The sequence below is a fragment of the Rhineura floridana genome, chromosome 10, assembly GCF_030035675.1.
Source record: "Rhineura floridana isolate rRhiFlo1 chromosome 10, rRhiFlo1.hap2, whole genome shotgun sequence".
NCBI lineage: Eukaryota > Metazoa > Chordata > Lepidosauria > Squamata > Rhineuridae > Rhineura > Rhineura floridana.
This window is the reverse complement of record NC_084489.1, coordinates 21,600,734-21,613,413: the sequence shown is the minus strand read 5'-3', so window position 1 is coordinate 21,613,413 and position 12,680 is coordinate 21,600,734. Positions and strand designations below refer to the sequence as shown.

The 12,680-nt window shown below is 41.4% G+C and overlaps 1 protein-coding gene across 3 annotated transcripts in view; it reads left to right on the top strand.

Moving 5' to 3' along the window:
• The first annotated feature begins 3,317 nt into the window (after nt 1-3,317).
• Nucleotides 3,318-12,680, top strand: part of FYCO1 (FYVE and coiled-coil domain autophagy adaptor 1) — a 98,218-nt gene continuing 88,855 nt past the window's right edge. The window contains exons 1-4 of one of the 3 annotated variants that reach the window (XM_061586020.1): nt 3,318-3,378; nt 8,135-8,291; nt 10,594-10,700; nt 12,252-12,377. In XM_061586020.1, the coding sequence (XP_061442004.1) occupies nt 8,237-8,291; nt 10,594-10,700; nt 12,252-12,377 (288 nt within the window). In that variant the 5' untranslated portion in view covers nt 3,318-3,378; nt 8,135-8,236. Of the gene's footprint in view, nt 3,379-4,177; nt 4,482-8,134; nt 8,292-10,593; nt 10,701-12,251; nt 12,378-12,680 lie in introns of those variants that run through there. The other 2 variants (XM_061586021.1, XM_061586019.1) reach the window with 2 other exon arrangements.

The following is a 12,680-nucleotide window of genomic DNA, read 5'->3' as shown; positions in this document are numbered from 1 at the left end:
ATAGAATCTGGAAAATAAAACATTGGTCAAACAATAACTTCATGTTTATTTGAAATGGCAGTGACTGAAAGAGAGAAAAGAAAAAGAGAAGTGCAGAGAAAAGAAGAACTGGGCAGCACCCACCCTACTTTGGACAGCATAAAGTGAGAATAAGTCATAGGAAGTGCTAGACAAGATTGATTTATTTAGCTTTGGTGTATGATTAAAAGAGAACAAGTAAGGCATGGAGCTGATGCATTACTTACTCTCTATATTGAACTATGTGTTGTTCCTCAGAACAGAATGAAATAAACTCTTTGTTGAGTCATAGAAAAATAAACTTCTCCTGACATTTTTGTTGTTGTTAACCAAAAGCAGATTACAATTTTAAGTGGAGGAACAGTGGGAGGAGGAGGTGCTTAACAGGAGCCAGCGTGGTGTGCAGCTTTTCCCAACCTTTGAGTCCCCAGATGTTGTTGGACTACAACTCCCATCAGCCCCAGCTAGCATGGCCAATGGTCAGGAATGATGGGAATTGTAGTCCAGATTGCGAAAGGCTGGTGAGATTAGTGTGTCAGAACAGACATGGGGAGACCTGAGTTAAAATCCCCAGTCAGCCATGAAGCTCACATAAGAGCATAACAGCCTGCTGGATCTTCTAACAACCTGTTCTCACAGTGGCCGAACAGTTGCCCGCAAGCAGGATCTGAGTGCAAGAGCACTCTCCCCTCCTGCGATTTCCAGCAACTGGTATTCAGAAGCATACTGCCTCCAACTATGGAGGCAGTCAGAAACTCTTAGCCTAAACTGCCTTGCAGGGTTGATGTGAGGATAAAATGGAGAGGGGGGGGAAGATAGGGTATAAAGGTAATCTCTACTCCTTTTACAGTCATTAACAACTTTCCCACTCTTATCCCCTTCCTTTCTATTTCCAGTTTATTATTTATTATCATCTTGAAAAAGATTAACGTTTTATTGCTCTTTTCAATTTCTGTCAACACTTCCTCTGGCCCTTTCTCCTCAGAAGAGGAAGACCTCCCATTTCCACCACCACCACTTTTCCTCATTCACTTTCAGCTCCTCCTCCTCCCCAAGGCACCCACACAGGCTCTCCAGTTCCTGGAGCAGCTTCCCATTGCTTGCTGGGTGTTTTGAATTGGGACAAGCAGTCATCACTGCAGAATTGGTCAGGAGAGGCCCAGCAGGAGACTGGATAGGAAACTATCCCTGTCCATAAACAGTCATTGTTGGCGGGCCAAATGAAGCGGGCCAAAAACGCTCTGAGGAGCCACTGTGAGGCCACTTGGGCCTCTCCAGTGACAATGATGGATCTAAGAGCACTCCCAAAACTGCCATGGGGAAGAGCAGAAGTCCCCCAATGATTCTGAAACTGACCCTATAGGTAGAAGTGGAACCAACCGCCACAAAAACACCATGCCTCCACCATCTTTCAGGAGTGGTTGTCCTACTGGCTCTTTAAAGGTAGCAGGTCCCACCTCTTAACATAACTAAGCAGTCATCATCACTGGACATAAAGTGTCACCCCCCACACTACTTCTTATGAGCCACGATGGGGAAATGAGGCTAGGTTCCATCTGATCGGACTGACTGATTGAAGCATCTTGCCCATTTCCTTTGGTCTCCACAACCGGAAATCTGACTCTTCCTCTGAACTGCGATGATTGCGGTGTCATGTCTCCTCACAGCCCCTTAGTCCCTATTCCCCTAACTTAGGTTGCAATCCTATATTATACAGTCACGAGAGTGGCTGTTTATAAAGCCACGAGAATGGCTGTATACTATAGCCAGCGTGGATTTTTCACATTCCGCAATGTTAAATTGAAAATACCCCCCAAGCCATTCTGATGCTTCCCATAAGCTCATTTCAAAACAAAACCTTACAAAACTTATAGTCCTGAACTCAGAAACGCTTGCTTAACAACACTCTCCATTTTCATGGCAATACACAAAACAGTCAGAGAGAATCAAGAGTTCAAAGTCTAAAAAGAGAGGAAAAAACCCCAGAGCCCTTTTGGACTTTTTTTTCTGAGAGTTCTCATAACCTGTTGAAATTCATTAAAAATCAGCCATGTTCACAGAGTACCTGTAATCCTAATACTGACCTTGCCCCATACTCTGACCTTCATCTTCTGCAGTTTAAAAGTTAAAAAAATGCCTGGCTGATTTTTAATTAATTTAAGAAATTTTGGCTGACAGCCTATGATAACTTGGGGCATGCTCAGTAAGAACCAACTGTCACTCAAAGCCTCACAGCTACTTGGCTTGCCTAATCAGGGGGCCCCACCCACATCAGACTTTGATTTCTCTTGAGACTGTCATGGCTTCCCTCAGAGAATCCTGGAAAGTGTAGTTTGTGAAAGGTGCTGAGAGGAGACTCCTGTTCCACTGAGAGCGCTTCAGTGGCCAGAGTGGTTTAACAGTCAGCCACTCTGATTGAAGGTCTGTGAGGGGAACAGGGTGTCACCTAGCAACTCTCAGCACCCTTTATTAACTACACTTCCCAGGATTCTTTTAGAGAAGCCATGACTGTCCAAAGTGAAATAAAGGCCTGGTGTGGATGTGGCCAGGGACAGCTTTGGTTTAAATTTGAGTGGGAGGCTACATGTGCCTGCTGTAGAATAAAAAGGTGAGGAAACGCTGAAAAAGAATGATACTGTTCACTGTCTTAACATAGTTGCTTCCTCCCTGCTAAGATCAGCACAGCACATGACTTGTTTCTGTTATTTGGGCTGATAGCAGGTGTTGTCACCATTCACCTTATGCTCAGAGGCAATGTTACCAAATTCTGCCAAGCTACACAGGAAGTGGATTGGACTGTGAAAGACTAACCCAAATTGTGTTTGCATTTTGACCAATTTGTAGGGCAGTACAATATCTCAGAGAGGAGTTCAGTTGTCCTGCTCCCCTGGTGCATTCACTATAATAGCTGCCCAATTTCCCTGCTTTTTAAAGTTTGATAGAAATATCTGTGGCCTGTAGGTACGTTCTTAAACCGCAAGGTTTTTTGCCTATTAGTGAATACTCAATGTACTTGGCAGCAAGCCCTGTCGAACTCAGTGGGAAGAGAAATGTATTGCACTGACGGTCTGTAACAACAACTTGATTGATTGATTAATTAAGGTTTTATTGTTCTTTTTTATTCCAACACATAAAGCTCACTATCTCTCAGCCTGACTGATTGCTCTGAGGGTAGGGCGACGAAACAGAAATGAAATCAAGGTTACGTTCGATCGCACACCATTCTATGCAGTCAAGGGGTTAAAGGGAAAAAAGGGGTAGGTCAGAGGGATCATGGGAATTGTAGGCCACTGGGGATCATGGGAGTTGTAGGAAAACATTCAGAGAGTATTCCTATGTAATGGCTGCCTTACGTTTGAGGTAATGTAGTTTGTTCTTTCGATAGGATAATTACGTCCTCCTCCCCTATGCCGATGCAGGCTCTGGTGTCCTTAAACAATTGTGGCATCTTATCAGTAAAGTGGCTAGTTGGGGCACATCCAGTAGGCTGTGATGTAGTGTAAGAGTTCTGGTGAAGGGAAACTCAAAACTTTCTTCTATTTTCACTTGTTGCTGCTATCGCTCTTTTGTATTCACACCATACAAGTCACCCTCCTAGCGGTTTCTCCACAACCGGGGTGACCTAAATGGCCCCGTTTAGGAAGCAGGATGTGCTTTGATAAACTAAAAAATCAATAATTTCACTTCCTTCTCTTTCTTTTCAAACAACCGTTCGTCTAGTTCAAATGTTTTGATTGAGGAGGATTGGGAAGCTTACTTTCACTTCGATCGCCCAAATAGCTCTGATCGTAACTTTCCAAAGTTGATTGGGATACGATGCCTTTATTTATAACACCACCAGTGGAAAGCATCCAACGGGTTGTATAATAGGGACAGCCGCCCACGGCGAGCAGCTCTTGTTTTGGAACAGCTGAGAGAGAAAAATAGTGTTTTCGTGTCTGGTACAATCTGTTGTAGGAAGCCTTAAAAAAGACGTGAAGGAGTGTGACAGGATATGTAACGCGATGGGGTTTTGTTTTGTTTTGTTTTGCTGCACAAACGACCCATTGGTGAGATGTTGAACCGGCAAAAGTGGGTCTTCTCTAGAGCTAGCCAACTCACTCACTAGGCTTGAAATTTGCAGGATGTTATCCCTTTCTGTTGACTAACAGCTCAATCCACAATTGAGCAATGCCTTTATCCGGAGGAGACCAACCAAAATGTCACAAAATTGGAAAGCAAGCTTTCATAGAATTGTAGAATAGTTTTGGAAGGAGCCAAGCCTCCAGTGTTTGAGAGCCCACCACGTCCCTAGGGAATTGGTTCCATTGTTGCACCACTCTGACAGTTAGGAAGTGATCCCTGATGTCCAGCCAAAATCTGGCTTCCAGTACCTTGAGCCCATTATTCCATATCCTGCACTCTGGGATGATTGAGAGTTTGAATTCTCCAGAACTCTTCATCAGAAGAGATGATATACCGGGGTAAGTGGGAGAATGAAAAATTGGCTCAATGTTATTTTTATTTATTATATCCCTCAATTTACCCCAAGGAGCTCAGGGCACCTGTACATGTTGATCCTATCCACACTGAACCCAGAAGTAAGCCCCACTGGGTTCCATGGCAATTGCTCCCAAGTAAATGTCCTTAGGATTTCTGCCTTTGTAAACCTCCCGTCACTTACTATCTTTACATCGCTACCCTATCTTATCTTCTTCCCAGTTATTGTGTTGTTTTTCACATATTAATTTTGGGACGACAGCCACTTCTAAGCAGAGGTTTGTCTTTCTTCTCCCACAAGGTTGTTTATTACATTTATAGCCTGCCTTTTGTTCAATGATCTTAAGTTGGGATACATGCCCCTATTATTCTCACAACAATCCTATGAGGTTGGTTAGACTGAGAGACAGTGACTGGCCCAAGATCACCTGTTGAGTTTTATAGCTGAATGGGGATTTGAATGTGTTCCTGGTCCTAGTCCAGCAGTCTTAACAATTACACTGCACTGGCTCTGTCTTGTTGTCCTGTTTCTTAGCATCTGTACGTTTAACCGCCAGTAGCTGTAGTATTTACTGGTCAAAGAAGCGCCAAAAAAGTAGCAACAGTGTCTAGATTTTATTGCCATTTAAAGCTCTTCATTTCTGAGAGATCTAGTTTTGCTTTCTGCAATCATTTTGTTGGAACGGACTTGTGGGTGAGCTGTTGGTGAATCTAAAAATGTATTTCAGCCGGACTAACTTGTTAGATTATAAAATGCTGACATGTAAATATTCAGTGGCCTACTAATCCTACAGGCCTGGTTTCCAGTGGACAACAGGGTGTGGTTTGCCAAAACAGTGAGATTAGAATATAAGGGAATGTCCTTCCCTTAATGCCATTCTTATGATTCACATCTGAAACACCAATGTAAGAAGAAGAATCTTTGTGGATTTGTATCACCGGTTAGGCATGTAGTTTATATTCTTTCTTTCTTTCTAATCCCCAGCTAGCACTGTTGTATATGTAATTGAAGTTTGCTGCATGTCGAAAAAGAAGTAAAAGCCAACTTATTTTTCTCTGCCTGAGCTTTGTATGTCAGATCTTAATGCTTCTCTCTTCTGGGTTCAAGACTCTTATCACCCCTCTTCAGTTTCAGGCTTTCCACTGTCACTGATGAAAATCCAGTGTCCCAAGCTTCTAAAGTATATTGGGCTAATGGTGGTATAGAAGAGATACTCTGTTGTTTCTTGGAGTGGATGTTTTATGTCCAAGACAATCTCCCAGCAGAGGCAATGGAATGAAAATGTTAGTAATGGCCCAAAAGTTTAACATTGATGTTATGGTTCCTGGGCTTATTTCCTTCTTTCTGACCAAAAAGAAGGTGATTTTTATTTTATTTTTATAAACAGGTCAGATTTGCATCTATAGATATGAGACACCTCCCTTGTTGGTAATTTTGAAGGAAGTTAAAAAAAAACAGTGGTGAACTTCATAGCTCTTCTTTTCCTGAGGAAAGTGATCATAGCAAGATTTAATCATCTCATATCTTTACCAGATAGATAGGGTGGATAAAGTACCATAGCAGAGGCTTTCATGATAACTTAAAATTCCATTTCAAATGCATGTTAACAAGCTATGACCTTGTGGTTAAAATATTGTGATGTGAAATTCTCTGTTCTTCCACTTTGTTTATGTGCAAACTGTGAATCGCATGTCTAAAAGAAAGATTCATTTTGAGCCGGGCTAATTTTGTTCATGAGTTAGGCTGCTACTTATTGCTGCTTATGATTTATATTTTAAAAAATTACATGTTGCAAACTGTTTGACCATCTGCAATTGCATTTGTCCTTACAGCAACTCTGAAGGAATGTAGGTTACTGTTACCCCCATTTTACAAGTGGGGAACTCTCAAGCGGCTTCATAGGGGAAGTGGCACAAGTCTCTGTGCAGCAGTGAATTGACATACCTGCACGGTCGCAACACATTCTTCCCCCCCCCGCCCCATGATAAAGAGGAGCTCTGTGATTAAGTACGCTGCAACAGGAGTTGTAGGAGAGAAGTATTTAAATCCTGCTTCTGACAGATAATGTTGTTTTTTTCATCTGCCACTTGTCTGAGGTCTGAGCAGCTGAAACTGATGGGCCTCTCTGATAGTATTACAATAACTGTGTTACTATAGTACTGTAATAGAAAGATCCAAGGACCAAAGGATGAGGAATTGCATAGTCAATGTAGGGAAAATGGCAAGGTAAGATCAGATCAAGCACCCTCCCTGGTGGAGTACCTCAGAAAACAAGACTGTAGGAAGCAAAAGTCAGTGAATGCTGCTGCTGCTGCTACAGTTACAGTGAATGAGCTGCTACTCATTGTCCTCCAAAACTGATGTGATCAATACAGTTTGAAACACATATTTATAGTTTTTGGCACTGATTTATAGTTTTAAATGAAAACGGCAAATGAAGTAAGATGGGGCCCATTGCTCAGTGAAAAGAAGTGTACCCTGGGTTCTAATCCTGGCTGCTATGTTTGATAGTGTCCCCCAAATGCCAGTCCTGCTGTGGCTATAACAGCACCTGGGTTATGATATTCCTGACTGCTGCTGCCACTGGCCATGTGTCATCTGACTACTGTGGCCTGCTCAAATCTCTTTGGTTGTGAGGCAGATGATGAACCTCACCTCTGGTGGGTCACTGACCTTGGGAGCCCAGGGCAGAACCCCATATTTCCATTACCAATGTCACCCAATGCAGACACATCAAAAGCACCTTCCAGGGAGTGTGGAGTGGGACACTCAAGACTACCAAGGTTGCAGATATCTTGTCAGCAGCGAGTTCCTCCCTACAGTATATGTGCTTGGTGCTGTGCCATGATTGGCTAAAAGGCTAGCAATGGTCCCATAACTGAACTTGCCTCATTGTGGGGGCAGGATTGTTCTATGGCACTGTGGATTGAGGGTGTTTTTACTTCCCTGTGCAGCACTGTATCAGTGTAAAAATTGTATTGTCTTTGATAGTGACTATGATGCCACGTCATCTGGTCATGCTCTAGCCCTCCTCCCCCCCACTCCCCATTTTTGGCATTGCTACATAGGAATATAAACCTTGCACTGGCCCAGCTGCCGCTTAGCTGCCTGACTGCAATGCAGTGAGTTACCTGTATTGTGCCAATGCAATGAAACATGTGTTGCAGTCCATTCCTGTTGACATGACCTTTAGCAGAGTCGCCTGCCATCATTCTCGATTATAAAAGTGAACTAGCTATGAATCGTTTCTCTCTTGACTTCCACTTTTGTGCAGTGGCGTTCAGCTTGGCAGTGAAGTCAGTGGACTGGGAAGGAAGAAAATTGTTCCGCTGATATTAAAAAACTAAAATACTCTTGATAATCTGACAATATTATTCCACAAACCATATTAAGGCGATACTTTTACTATTAGGACAATACTTTTACTAAGCTAACCAAAATGTCACAAAATAGTGTGCAAGCTTTTCAGTTCCCCAGAACTCAAGCGAGATATTAAAAACTAATTTTAAAAAACGATGAAGCTGTTTTAGTAAAACCAGACATTTGTTAACTATGATTTTAAAATCCAAAATACCATAGTGACTGCTTATAGCAGAATGTGTAAATACAAACTCTTTCTTTTCTTTACACTTGCAGATGCTGCGAAGACAACTAGTCCAAATGCCCACCAACAACATGAACTTTATCCTCTTTTCGTAGCCGGTTGAGAAGTCGAGTGGTGTATCTGTGCTTTCAATCATGGCTAGAAGTAGTGAAGAAAGTCAACTGCAGAGAATTATTCGAGACTTGCAGGGTAAAAATGCTACCTGGGTGTTGGTTGACTCATTCTTTGTGTCTTGATGCACTGTTTGTGCTTTTATGAGAAGGGGAGGGGCAGGAATGTTGTGCTGGAACAGAGGCTCCAACAAATAACATAGGGCAAGAGTTCTGAAACATAAAACAGCTTAGGCTGGTCAGCATATTATGATTGCCCTGAGCAAAAGATGTCAAGTTCAACACGTAGCGATCCATTCATGTGAAGTTGCCTGCCATTCAAATGGGCTGTTTTCTCCAGGTCACCACAAATGTTCAGTTTCTTTTTAAAAATGTGCACAGGGAGCTACTGTGCTCAGGTTTAAGCAGCCTGTGGATAGTATCAAAAACATTGCCATTTTTGTTAGCTGCCTTGAAGCATATGTGAAAGGCAGAATATAAATCTCTAAAATAATAAATAAACCAGCCAATGGTATCTCTGGCTGCAGTAAATTGTTTCTCGTAACAGACCTTCTGAAGGGAATGTTTGAATAGGCTTCTCAGACTCTCTGTTCAGCGTTATACCATTAAACCAGAGCATAAGAAAAATGCCTTTTTAAGAAGTAGGTATGATGTGGCATGGGTGAACACAGTGGTTGTGTTTGAATATTATAAGCTGTGGGTTATCGCAGTGGGAATGAACCTCAGTGAGATTTGGGCTCATATTCTCCCTCCCTCCTCCTCCCATACAGCTGGGAGAAGGAGTTTGGAAGCATCATTTTCTGCTTTTAGTTCACTACAGCTTCCTTTGACATCCGAACAGGGAACTTTCATTAAATGCTAACTGTGATTAGTTTCAGCAAACTGTAACTTGAATTTGGCTTGTTTTTAAATTAGTCATAGTGCTAGGCACAGTTGGTTGCTCGTGGCATCCAAATGCTGCTATTACCAAGTTCATACAGGTATTACCCTGATTTCAGTACCGACGGGTTAGAGACCTGGGTACATGTAGATTGCAGCCATTGAATGCATATATTGGATGTGCATCCACCCTCCCAAGTTCTTATATTTTAGTACAGTGGTTCTCAACCTTTTTTGCTCCATTGTTCAGAATATAATTCCCCCCTTCCCAAGATAGTCTCTCATAGCGTGTTGACGTTTCGCGAGTGACGGTGGTGTTTCTCGTGAGAGAAAAATTTCTTAGTTTATATTATAACAGAATTTCTTGGAGCACTTTCTGGTCTTTAATAATTTAATTTTGCAAATGAAAATAATGCTGCATGTTCAAGAATCTATTTTAATCTGTGACATTCAATAAACTTTATTGAATGTCGCAGATTAAATTAAAAACAAACTACAATTTTACAGATTGTACATAATCTACAGGACATCACACTTTGTTGAATAGTGGTCCCAATTCTCCCCCTGGAACCCTAAAATTCCCCCCCGGGGGGGAATTCCTCCCTTGTTGAGAACCCATGTTTTAGTATTAATTGCACACTCAGCTGAATGTGATTACATCCCCCTTGCTCTTCTCTTGGGATAATAGAGCTCTCTTAAAAACCATAATCTAGAATAAAAGCAAGAGAAGCATTTCAGTTTTTTATTTGGCATGATTTGTTCTGCTTAAGTAGTTCTGGTAAAGGCCAGAGTGCTATGTAGAGTTCAAACATCCCACCCTCAACCGTTAGAAATCTTATGCAGCCACCCTTCTGACTTCTGAGATTTCAGCAGGCACTGTCCACGCTCTTTTATTTATTTATTTATATCCCGCCCTTCCTCCCAGCAGGAGCCCAGGGCGGCAAACAGAAACGCTAAAAATACTTTAAAACATCATAGAAAGACCTTAAAATACATTAAAACAAATTTCATTTTAAGCATCACTTTGCAGTCTTAAGACGTGGAAACCTGTTCATTGTAAAATAAAAGCTGAGAATTCTGGGAAGCTGAATCGATGCCTCTACCTCATTTTGCATTTTACCTGGGCCTCTCAAAATCATCACATGCAATCAGCCCTGGCTTTAAGAACTGTGGGTTGTGCTGTAACCATTTTCAAAACTCTGGTTCCTGCCCAAAAAGTAACAATATAAAAAAACCCCCAAATGGTCATTGACAATGTATGAGCCCACCTGACATGAGTATTATTTTCAAGGAGGATTAAGTAAAGGAACAAAAACAAAACAAACTGTAGTAGCTTAATCAATGCATTTTTTCCATTTGGCATTTTATCTTGCTTGAACTCTTGACATCGCCCAGTAAGATCCCCATATAAAACATAAAATATATTGATGGAAAGGAAAAGAGATGATCCACTGATTCACAATGTTCCTGTTTAAAATGGTGCTTTGTGTTTTCCTCCAAAGATGCTGTGACAGGACTGAACAAAGAATTTGTAGAAGCAGGAGAACCAATCACAGATGACTGTATCAGTTTACACAAATTTTCCTACAAGCTGGAATATCTTTTACAAGTAAGTAGTGTTGGCATTTCTTGACCATTTCTGTTTCTTGAATACTGTTTTTTATAGTTGTTAAATGAAGGTCCTGATAATCAGAATGTATATTAAGAGGTGCAGGAAATGAACCAAAGAAAATCTACATATTAAAATATGTTAGAAGTCCAAATAGCATTTTTTTTAATTGTAGGAACATTGTCTAACTTGACTTTGACTCCTTTTACCTGATAACTGTAACAATGTGAGTTCTAAATCCCATTAATAAAAACAGAATAACCTACAGGAATGAGTATGTAAAAATAAATTTCTTGGGTTAGAAATGTGAAGGCCCAGGGGGAAAAAAAACAAAATCTTTTTAAAAAAACCTTTTTTGGATTTTTTTCTGAAAAACTGGAGGGGGGGATTTAAAAATAAATAAATCTGGTGCTCTTTCAGTCTACTGTGACCAAGAAACTGTACCCAGGATGGGGCTATGCAAACTGGCACAGACTCAGTTCTTAGTGTCTTTCGTTGAGTTCTGTGGAACAAAAGAACATTTTATGCTTGTTCAACCAAAGCCAGTTCATAAGATGGGTTTCTTTCTTTCTTTCTTACTTACTTATTATCCTGCCCTTCCTCCCAGAAACAGCGCAGGGCAGCAAACAAAAACACTTGAAAACATCCTAAAAACAAGAGACTTTAAAACATATTAAAACAAAACATCTTTAAAAACATACTAAAAATCTTAAAAACATATTTAAAAAACAACTGTAAATACATATTACAAAGCAATTCCAGCACAGATGCAGACTGGGATAAGGTCTCTACTTAAAAAGCTTGTTGAAAGAGGAAGGTCTTCAGTAGGTGCCGAAAAGATAACAGAAATGGTGCCTGTCTAATATTTAAGGTGAGGGAATTCCAAGGAGTATGTGCCACAACACTAAAAGGCCACTTCCTATGTTGTTCGGAAGGGAACATGATATCTGCAGGAGGCCCACACCTGCAGGGTGCAGTGATTGACTGGGTGCAAAAGGGGTAAGATGATGGAGGTATCCTGGTCCGAAGCTGTATAGGGCTTTGTACACCAAAACCAGAAGCTTGAACTTGGCCCGGTAGCAAATGGGTAGCCAGTGCAATTCTTTTAGCAGCAGGGTAACAGTCGTGCCATCACATTTTGCACCAGCTGCAGCTTCTAGACAAACCTCAAGGGTAGCAACACATAGAGCACATTGCAGTAATCCAGCGTGAAGGTTACCAGTGCATGCACAGCAGTGGTCAGGCTGTCTTGGTCCAGAAACAGCTGCAGCTGTCTTACCAGCCAAACCTAACCACTACACCACACTGGCTGTCACGCTTCAACTGGTTTGCAGATTAGGAGGAGCTATTTTAGGTCTGACGTCTTTGATGATTTGTTTACTTCTGCATGGGTTCGTATTGGCAGTGTTACCTCATGTTAATTCATCTAGTGGTTTCTAGTGATTATTGGAGGGTGTGCACCACTCTTTTCTCTGAATGTTTTTGAAGAGAGGAAATGATGTTTTGCAAGTCAGCAGTAGAAGTTGTACTTTCCCTTTTTCTACTCCATAGTTTGACCAGAAACAAAAGTCTACCTTACTGGGCAACAGGAAAGATTACTGGGATTATTTCTGTGACTGTCTAGCAAAGGTGAAAGGAGCACACGATGGAATACGCTTTGTCAAATCTATTTCAGAAGTAAGTAAAGCATATGGATTAGTCATTTTAGCTATGCAGCATAAAATTCTGACAGGCCACTGTGTGGGTGACAATGGTGCAGAAACTCAATATGCCAATGGGCGACTCTCTTATATGAAGCCTTCCACCAATTTTTGAAGATCCCTCCTTTTGGAGATTTCAGTACTTCTGGGACAGGGCTATTGGGTTACTACGTCTATATCTAAATGTAGATAATGCTTTGGTACAAAAATGTCTTCACGCCCCTCACCTGTAGATACCTTATCTTTAGACTACAGGCAGGTTGGGGCTGGTTAACATGAT